Source organism: Serinus canaria, chromosome 1, assembly GCF_022539315.1.
Source record: "Serinus canaria isolate serCan28SL12 chromosome 1, serCan2020, whole genome shotgun sequence".
NCBI classification, from domain to species: domain Eukaryota; kingdom Metazoa; phylum Chordata; class Aves; order Passeriformes; family Fringillidae; genus Serinus; species Serinus canaria.
In genome coordinates this window covers 45,980,628-45,990,900 of record NC_066313.1, presented here as the reverse complement: position 1 = coordinate 45,990,900, position 10,273 = coordinate 45,980,628, and the positions used below count along the sequence as shown (strand labels likewise).

Genomic DNA, 10,273 nt, shown 5'->3' with positions numbered 1-10,273 from the left:
TTCACTCTGAATATCAGGAAACATTTTTATACAGTGAGGTGTTTAAGTGCTGAATAGATTGCCAGGAAAAGTTGTGGACTCTCCATCCCTGTTGGTATTTAGAACTGTACTGGATGTGCTCTGGGGCAGCCTGTACTAGCTGTTCATATTTTGAGTATAGCATTGGACTAGGCAATCTTCAGAGGTGTCTTAGAACCTCTTTCATGCTGAGGGACTATGTACCAGTGAGGGCTGTGGAAAAAAAAGGGGCAACCTGCCAGCCAAGAAAGATTGTTTCCAGCTTGGTATTTTCCTCTTTGCATCAATTTCTTTAATGCCTGTGGAATTCTATGCTTCCTTTTCTCATTTTTGCATCCTTGCAAATATGTACCTCCCTAATTTCCATTTCATTTCAGCTCCTGCAAAACACACTAACTTGTGTTGAGCACAACAGTACAATGCTATTGACTCAGTCAGTGTGTCTAAGGCAGTCTTGTGAGAGATCATGCATTCATATCCATGAACAATGCTGGCCTCTGTGCCCCATTGCCCCTGCAGTTACCTTCAGGATGTTTCATTGTATTTTCTTTCAGCTATGGTATGTCTGTCTAGTTCTGATTCATCTACATTTTTATTTTGATTTCCCTAATGCCAAAGGTATTTTATAACTGATGCCAGGCAGGTGTCAATAACAAACCTAAATATAATCTCTGAAATGTTTCTGAGAACACCTTACCAACACTGAGTTTGTTTGCTTAGGGATTTTTTTTATCCAGGTTCTGAACAATTGCAGAATAAATGCTTAGCCCTTGGCAAGTAAAAATAACAACTGAATGAACAAAAGAATAACTTTATATATAAAATACAACAGCTGAGCCAATGATAAAAGTCCCCTGGTCTGTCCTGGGGGATAGGGGAGATGCTTGAGCTTAGTCCTAAGAAGTGGATATGGTTTCTGCCTGGTGACTGTGATGCATAGCTGTGCAAGGCAGGGAGATCTGTCTGCCCCTCTGCAGTGTCCTGTTCTGGTACAAATCAGTGGGGCTTGTTGGCATCAGTAAGTTCAGCTACACCAGGGCCATTTCCACCTCTTGCACACCAACAACCTGGAGCTGATGAGGAGGCAGCTCCTGAAGCACTACGCTCCAAGGAAGGTGGCAAGCAGAGACAGGCTGAGGGCAGAGGGATTCTGCCTTTACAGGCTCGCATCTGAGCCTGGAGGCCTTTGTTTTTATCCCCTAGACAAGTAATCTGTGTAACAGCTTCAGAACAGCTGTGGCTCACTTTGAACCTTCCTGCAAACAGTGCTAGTTCCCTGTTCCCCCTGGTATAAGCACAGCCCCATGCCACAAGGGCACTCCCTGCCCGGGTGGCAGCCCCCAGGATCTTGGAGGTGACCTCAGCAGGTCCTCTGTCACCAGCAGAGCAAGTGCTTACCAAGCATGGGAACCTCCCTCGGCCCACCACAACAGATGTGGCAGGGTATTCCCGTGGCATTGCACGAACTTCTTTTGGATTTTTTTTTTTGAGCTCTTAACTTTGGCAAAACACTTGCTCTTCCCCTCATCAGGACTTGTAGAAATTATGCTTACTGCCAGTGTGTGAAAGCAGAAATTGTAACTGCTTCACATATAAGAGTTGAAGTAAGACAACACAAATTTACAGGAGAAAATATGTCTTAGTAAGTGTGAGTAAAGGTCTCGAGACTGAGCTGAAGTGGAGGCAGCTGCTCGGCTTGGTGGAGGCATCCTCTGACAGAAGGAAGATGCTCCCCGACCCCCAGAGAGGCCCCTCTTCTCCACGTCCCACAGCCATTTCCTTGTGGCTCAGGTCTCGAGCCCTCTCTTTTGAAGAAGTGGTTTCACTGTGGGCAGTGACATGCACCCTTAAGGCAGCCACCTGCAGGCTCAGTTTCACTTGTGGGGCCAGGGCACTGCAGGGCACCACCAGCCATGACAGCGAGTTGGCCCCAGGGCTGCTCCACTGGAACTCCATTTCAGCTCGCAGGTGAGGTCTTCTCATCACTCTCCTCAGGCCCTTTCATCTCCATTTCCCACTCTCACTGCATCCCTTCACATCTTTCTTTCCCCTTTTTATTTCTTTTTCTCTTGAATCTTGTATTTTCTGTCTCATCTTTCTTCTCTCATCTGGAGATGCTCTTCTTCCTCCCATCACCCTAATCTCTCCCTGCCCAGCCTGGCTTTTGCTCTTACTGCATCTGACACATTTCATGCTCAAGGCAAAAAGTATTTAAATTACTGGGTTTTTTTGTTCTCTTTCTTCTGATGTAGATGTATTTCCTGCTGTTAATGCTAGCTTGACCTGAACACTTTAAATAATATACCTGCAATTTCCCACATAAATAATCTGTAAATCAGATACCTTAGTAGACCGAAATATAATGATGCATCATTGTCTTATCAGGTTTTTTTGTTGTTGTTTAATGATCTAAATAGAAGAAGGCATGATATTAATATATAGAAAGTACCTTTGTTTACTGTTAGAGTGAGAAGTTTTGGAATTTAAAGCTTGTTTTCCACTACTGAAAATCAGCCCAGCAATTAACTGTTAAGAAAAAAGAAAATAGCATTTGTTTCCACCTCAAATGCCTGAAACTGTTTTTCTCTAAAATTAATGGCTTGTTCCTATCAAAAATGATCTTGCTGATTCAAAATCCAGGACTGAGTTCATGTTTTACTCCTGATTGATATAGTTCTGGTGCACACCTGAGAAAGTTTTTTAACAACCTGTGGTCCATTTTTAGCTCCATATACAGAGATAATAATATTTACTTCAAAGAGCAATTCTTAGATATTATTCATTCATGGTTGAAAGTCTACGTGAGCTATTTGAAGAGAAGGTGGAGTAAAAAAGAAAATGAATAATTTATGATCTTGTGCTTTGCATGGCTGCTGATACTACTAAGCAAACCCTATCAAAGAGGGATTTCTGTGTTTTCTTCTTGACTGGGCTTTGCTACTTTTGCAGGCTGCCTAACAAAATAAATAAAAATTACTAACATCTGGGATGTGATGGTGCCCAAAAGGCCCTGTCAGCATGGCTAAGAGACAGTTCTGCAGAGAGAGCAAAAGGTGTGAGAGCCCCAAGATATTATTATCCTCTAGGAGGACTGGTGTTCTTTCTGCTGAGACAATATTTAGTCAAGGCAAGGTGTGTAGGGAGGCAGTGTTTCTTCTCATAAGGCTGGCTATTATAGGGAAAAAAATGCAAATGCCTTTGGACATACAAAACCGTTAGGATCTGAAGCATCAGAGACAGACTTGACAGCAAAATCCTGAGAACTGCTAGTTCCACACGTGTCTCTAACAGATCATCTTAAAAGTAATTTTGATGTAAATAATCTGGAGCATTTAATGAATTATATATACTTTCTTAAAAATGCCTGTGCTCCCTTTAAGAATCTGTGTCTGGAGATAAGACTGAGTAATAAATTGTGCAGACAACAGATGGTATCCGTATGATGAACCAGTGTCATCAGAAATGGCAACACTTAACCAGCAAAGGAAAGCTAAAGAATAATAACACCTGTAGGGAAATCTCCACAATATCTTTAGACTGAAGGCAGCAGGTCAGTCTTAAAATTACAGGCTCAGAACTGCAAAAGTTTCAAGAAAGCACAAGCATCTTGCCTTGTTACTTGCTGCAAATAAATGCTCCCCAGCAGCAAGAAATTTAATCCCAAGAACTTCAGAAAACAATATACACAATACAATATATATGTAAATAGAGCTATATACATTAAAAGCACTATTCCAGTTTCTCATCTTACATTCTTCTGGTCATCCCAAACAAGAGTTTGTGGCTAAAGGGAATGTTGGATGAGGCAGGAGCATGGATGAGGCCTGGGAACACAGGCAGCAGTAGTTTCAGGTTTTACAAATTGGAGAATTTTGTAAAAGGAAACTTTCAGTGACTTTTCTCATCAGAGGAAGTTTTCCACTGAAAACCACTCTGCTCCTTTTTTTTTAATTGCACCCCTTTCTTACTGAGAGATGTTCATGAAAGCCAGTTTCAGGGCACCTGAGAGAAATGAAGATGTGAGAAGCTGCCTAAGATCTCCCTGTACCTGGCAAATGAGAGGAAATTGTAGATGAGCAAGGACTGCAAACTCAGATCCCAACAAGGTTCAGATTAGACTATGGTGTGTCTGACTGCACAAAAATTATAGGGCAGTACTGTTGAAAATTCCCTCACAGAACATACAGGTGTCCATTAAATTCCTATGGCAGAGATCCTGAAAATATGAGATGGGCCAGCATGTTTCTTTTGGAGGAGAACCCAGAAATGTGTGGGACCCAGCCACCTGCAGGATCTGTTCAACTCCCAGCAATACACTGATTTCTCTCCAACAAAACAGCTGACAAACATTCCAGAGCAAGTTCAGGCACTGAGCCCTGCCACTGGCAGGAAGGTGAAATCAATGAGCACCCCAGGGGGAATCAAGTTTGATCTTGTCTCTTTCCCAAAACATGCAAAAACTTGGGTGCAAGCTGGTTGTGAATGTTGGATAAGGTGGTCTCCTTACTCAGGGAAACTGTTTGGCCTGGCAGACCACATATTCATGGTCATCCATCACCATATATTTCATGGATCGGAAGATAAGGTATCACTTCTGAAGATTCCTGAAGGTGAAAGGACTGTGCAGGAAAACAGTTGTTTTCCAAGGGAAGTAAATGCAACTTAAAACTATGGGTGTTTTGTTTCTTTTGAGGTTTGGAGCCATTTGCTTTTCCCCTTCTTTTCTCCACAAAATTCCTCTGGTTACCCATATTCCAAGGTACTGAGAAGCAGAAAGATGCCCAGAGTGCAGCCCAACTTCCAGGGCTGCCCCCACATCTCTGCCCAGCATTGGGTGGGTGCTGCTGCTGTGGCTGCTCAGCAGAGGCAGGTTTATCAGCAGAGCAGAGCTGTGGGCTTCCTGTCCTGCTGCAGGAGCCTCTCCTATAATGACCCCCAAAATAATATTGCGTGGAGCACCTCTTGTTCACAGGCTTCTGAAAATGTATCTCTCAAAATACCTGAAACTTCATGAAACTCACATTTCAGCTGAGAAGCTAGTTTAGCTGGGTTGATTTAGATTTTCTGAAAGTCTTCCTTTAAAACTGCAGGAAAAAAAATGAGCAGGGCAAACAGACAGAAAAGCTAGCTTATTTGCCTGGATATTTAGCTCTGTTACTGTTGTAAAAGACACTATTTAGTCCTTTGGCTGTAGATAAGATTTCTAATGTGTCAGATACAAGGGCTAATTTGAAAAGTGATTTATTGTTACAACATGCTCTATAAGGAATATGTTGGATTTTACATTAGTACAACTGAATTGAAATTATTTTTAACCCTAACCTCCTAATGAGACAAATAAGAACAACTAGTATTTATTTTGTTAATTTTTACCATATTTAGTTCCAAATAGCAACTGTGATTTTTTTTTTCAAATATCTCAGATTTATTTTTGTCTTTTCTTATTTTGCCGAAAATTGTTCTCTCCCACTCTCCATCTTTCTGTCCATTATTCTTCCATACACATCTGAGACCTTCTGTGTTCTCTCCTCATTCCCTCTTCCAGGAGAGTAAGGACAATATCATCTAGTCAGTTATAGAAACCTGTTTTCATTTAAAAGGGAAGTTTTACCATACTAGGATGACAAGGAGTATCAGTTCTTTATCTGCCATCTTCTGTTTTCATTTCTGTTACAGGCAGATCTTTTTCTTCTTCTTGAATTTGTGTGAGGACTCTTCTACCTTTACCCTTAGATACTGAAGTTAAAGTAGCCTTTGCTTGCAAGAAGTTAATAATTCCACTAATGTCAGTAGAAGTGCTACAGTGTGTTGGGTAATGAGACTGGAGTACTTGAACACAGAGCAGTTAAAAAAAAAGAAAAAAAACAGAGTTAAAGCAAACTTACTTATGTCATTAGATGAGATGGATTTGTTTACCTTACTTCAGGGTTGTCTATCCAGCTTCTTAATAGCATAAACATGCCATTCCCATGAGCAAACATCCTCTAGAGAACAGTCAAGGATAAGGACAGCCCAATGCCACTTTCTGTTTTGTGGGAGGCCTCTGTGGTGGCATCACACCAGTTCTTCTTTGCCCACAAAGTTGTGCAGTTGTTCACACAATCACAGCAGGATTGAGGAAGGGACCTCTGGAGGTCATTTGGTCCAACCCCACTGCTCAAGCAGGGGCACCTAAAGCCAGCTGCTTAGGATCCTGTCCAGGCAGCACTTCAATACCTCTGAGGGTAGAGACCACCACCTCTCTGGGCAATGCTTGTCCATGCTTGGCCACCCTTATGGTGGAAAAGTCTGTGCTCATTGCCTCTGTGTCACTGGGCACAACCAAGAAGAGCCTGGCTCCGTCCTCTTTGCACACTCCCTTCAGGTGTTTGTACCCCTGAGCTTTCTCTTCCCTGTGCTGAACAGTCCCAGTTGCCTCAGCCTTTCCTCATAGGAGAGATGTTCCTATCCCATAATCATCTTTGTGGCACTCCACTGCACTTTCTCCAGTATGCCCATGTCTCTCATTCACTAAGGAACCCACAGCTTGGTACAAGACTCCAGGTGTGTCCTTGACAGTGCTGAGTAGAGGCAAAGGAGCTCTGTCTGCTGGCAAAACACCTCCTAATGTGGCTCATTGTTCAGCATACTTAGTGGGGTGGAAAGGTGATGTGGGAGCCAAGAAGAAGCTCCCTTGAGAGGACAGAAGATGTGGACAAGAAGCAGAAGAAGAACCAGCCACAGTAAAGGCTCTTCCTCAGAGAGGTTGCCATGGTAGCTGAGGTTCACTGTATTTTCAGCCACTTTTCAGCCACTTCCTAAAAAGGGTGTCCTCAGCAGTCCCAGTTATTCTTTGCAAACTGGATCGCAATTGGCTGGAATCACCCAAAATGTGGCTAAAGCAGCAGGGATTTCAGTGAGGTTCTTGTGAGCACCAGCCTGAGCAGTCAAACTAGGTTGTTACTCTTCCTGACTTAATGAATGCTGAAATCACTATTTTTATCACAAGGTATGATTTGGATATCAGTCTGCAATAAAGTCAATGGCAAAATTAATCAATAACACTGGCTATGTAATAGTATCATAAGAAAAATACTCCTGCAATTCCTCTCATTGTTAGCTTATTTTTGCTACATAAGGCACTGAATCTGACATACCTATAAGTAATCAGTAAAAACAGGAGTATCTGCTGACTCACAGCTGCCTGTTCTTTGGGGTAAGTTTTTGTCTGGTTTTCCAACAGAGGAGTGTAAAATATATGCCCCATGTGATACCTTATTTGAAAGCTTCAGCCTTCTCAATTATTCTTTGATAAAATCTCTATGTAATTTACAAGTTGTCTGCAAAGAGCCATAGGCTGGGCTGCTGACTGTCCTCCTCTAAGAAGACAGGTACTAGCACTGAAAAGCATAATTTTATCTAAAAGATGAAGCTTGCTGAAATCTGTACCAAAATTTCTTAGAACATAACAAGACAGAGGAAAAATTGAAAACAGTGACCAAGTTATTAGGGATTTCTTAAGAAAAACCATGAAAGAGCAAATTTCTTGCAGCTGTTTTCATCTGGGACCTGAAAACAGAGGGTTGATGAAAAGATGAGGAAAATTTAAAATACAGAGTTTTAAACAGAATGGACAGAGTTTTCCCTGTTGCTTGTGTCAGGCTCGATTGAAGTAGGTGGGTCTTGGCAGTAGTTTTCTGAGGCAGATTGAGGAAACTTTTCTGTTTCTCATATGTTGAAGAAGATCTTTCAGAGTAAGGCATAGATTAAATTTGGGAGAATTAGGGAAGCAAACTTCTTAGGAGAGGCAGTGTGGTTTCACTACAGAAACTGACATAAAATGGATGTTATCTGCCAGCAAAACCCTTTGCTGAGACTTGCACTGGATCCATAGAAATGGTTTAGTCACTGTGACAACAAGTTCTAGTTTAATATACCTTCTGAAGAAACAATTTTGAGGCCACTTTAATAAACAGGGCCACAACCTACATGAAGATGTTCTTCTGAGAAAGAAGATTCTTTTTTTATATGAGTTGTTCCTATGAAAAGAAAACCCACTTTTTTTTTCTTTTTCAAAATCAGAGAATCATAGAATCACTTAGTTGGAAAAGACCTATAAAATTATCAGGTCCAAGCATTAATCCAGCACTGCCAAGTTCACTACTAAATCATGTCCTGAAGTTCTACATTTGTAGGTCTTTTAAATATCTCCAAGGATAGTGACTCAACCACTTCCCTGGGCAGCCTGCTCCAACACATGAGCAACCTTTCTTGAAGAAATTGTTCCTGATATCCAATCTAAACTTCCCTTGACGTAATTTGAGTCCATTTCCTCTCATCCTCTGATTTTCTGCCTAGGAGAAGAGGCTGGTTCCCAGCTCACCACACTTTCTTTAAGGTAGCTGTAGGGAGCAATAATGTCCCCCATTAGCCTTCTTTCCCCCAGACTGAATTCCCTCAGCTGCTCCTCATCAGACTTGTGTTCTGGACTCTTCCCTAACTTTCTGAAGTATTTTTAAGCTTTCTGTCTTTCAATAAAAAAAGAGAAAATGTTTGCTGGAGATTCCATGAAAAAAAAGATAATGAAGTCAGTCATCAGCAATTTAACTAATGCATTAAAGAATTTACAAGGCAGCACTTCTGTGTCACATTAAGAGTATAAAAAAGCATGGTATCTCCTCTGCAATCACTCGGGAGGCAGAACGGGGCGAGTAAGGGGCGGGCGCCGCGCCTGTATCCCGCCGGCATTCCCGCGGGAGCGCCGGGATGCGCGGGATGGCCGCGCGGGGCCGCAGCGCCCCCTGCCGCCCGCCGTGCCCGCCGTCCCGCACGGACTCCGTCCCGGACGGACAAACAGCCGGGCTGCCAGCGCCTGCGCGGGGGGCGGAGGTTGGAGAGGAGTTGGGAGGGCGGGGGAGGTGGTGGTGGCAGATGCGGGTGGAAAAATGATCCGCGCGAAGGGCTGCAGGCCATGGCAAACCAGACTGGCAGGTGACGATAACATACCAGGATGTTGTATAGTGTCAGTGTTGGACCCCATTATTCGTTTTTGACTCGGTACACAGACCCAAATTGAGCACCTTTTGAAGCTACACGCCCTCCCTTGTTCCATTTTTCTCTCTGCTGTCTTGCTCAGTGATTCAAGTCTAGAGATTCTTGTCCCCTCCCTCCAAACCCTCCACACGGAGCCATCACACTCTATAGGCTTCTCTGCACCTCAAATCTCAATCATGCTTGAACACGACCGTGGAAAATTAAATAAATTCATGTGACATGTATCGTAACTAACTGGTAAGACCAGATAAATGACTGCTCCTGACCCAGACATACCCCAGGCAGTGTTCCAACAGCTGGTCACAATTAGCATGAGCTGCAGCACAGGCACCTTGTCACCCACCTTGCTTGTTAAACACTTCTAGCATGGTTATTATTCCAAAACACGGAGCAACACCTCTGGCTCTACCATCATACAAGAATGAACTCACAAGGTGCATATTTTTCTGAGCTGGGAGTTATTTAAGCTGAAAGGGTGAAGATGCTGAGGAAGGAAGCTGTGCAAAAAGATGAGGAAGGACAAAAGTTATGTTCATTGGAAGAAAAATGAGATATGGTTGAAAGGTAGGAACTAGTTTAAGATCAGTTCTTTTTACCTGTCCTGCCTCCCTTTGATTTTTAGCATATTTTTATTGAGTAGAAATTCTCACTTCAGGATCCACCACTCTGGGGGTGATTTGAGAAAAAGACTACCACATGCAAAAGTGGAGGTTTTAAAGAGTTAATGAATGAATAATAAGCTCATCCATGAGCTTAATAATGAACTTAATGCCATTACTTTGAAGACTTTTTCTGACAAATCATGACAGACATAACTGTTTTCCTGGAAGAAAAGGTCTATCTACCTCTCCTGATCACAAAGAAAAGTTTGGAAAGTTAATCCAGAGAGTTACTCCCAGAGGACATAGTCAGAAACCAAATAAGACCCAAATCATAGTTTGCTTTATGTAAATCTTCTGAGCTGTAAAGCAGTGTGGAAAATTGTTCTATGTCTAGGAAAGGCCTGACTGCTATGTAGATTGTTAAGCACCCTGAGCTGAATAAAAGTACGAGATGCATCCCTTGGTATGAAAGAAAGGTTTTCATCTTTCACAGTTCTCCAGTTTCCAAACTATTGACTTTCTAGTTAGCTCAGACTTTCAGCATATTTTGGAGTGGTTTTCCGAGTCTTCCAAAGGCTACTTTTGTCACCTCCCATTTGAAAATAAAATTTTGGAAGCAG

The 10,273-nt window shown here is 42.4% G+C and overlaps 1 protein-coding gene across 1 annotated transcript in view; it reads left to right on the top strand.

Moving 5' to 3' along the window:
• The first annotated feature begins 1,881 nt into the window (after positions 1–1,881).
• The window catches only part of FLT3 (fms related receptor tyrosine kinase 3), a 42,394-nt gene continuing 34,002 nt past the window's right edge, over positions 1,882–10,273 (top strand). Inside the window, exon 1 of the mRNA XM_018908527.3 lies at positions 1,882–1,986. Coding sequence (XP_018764072.2) covers positions 1,932–1,986 — 55 coding nt within the window. The 5' untranslated portion in view covers positions 1,882–1,931. The remainder of the gene's footprint in view (positions 1,987–10,273) is intronic.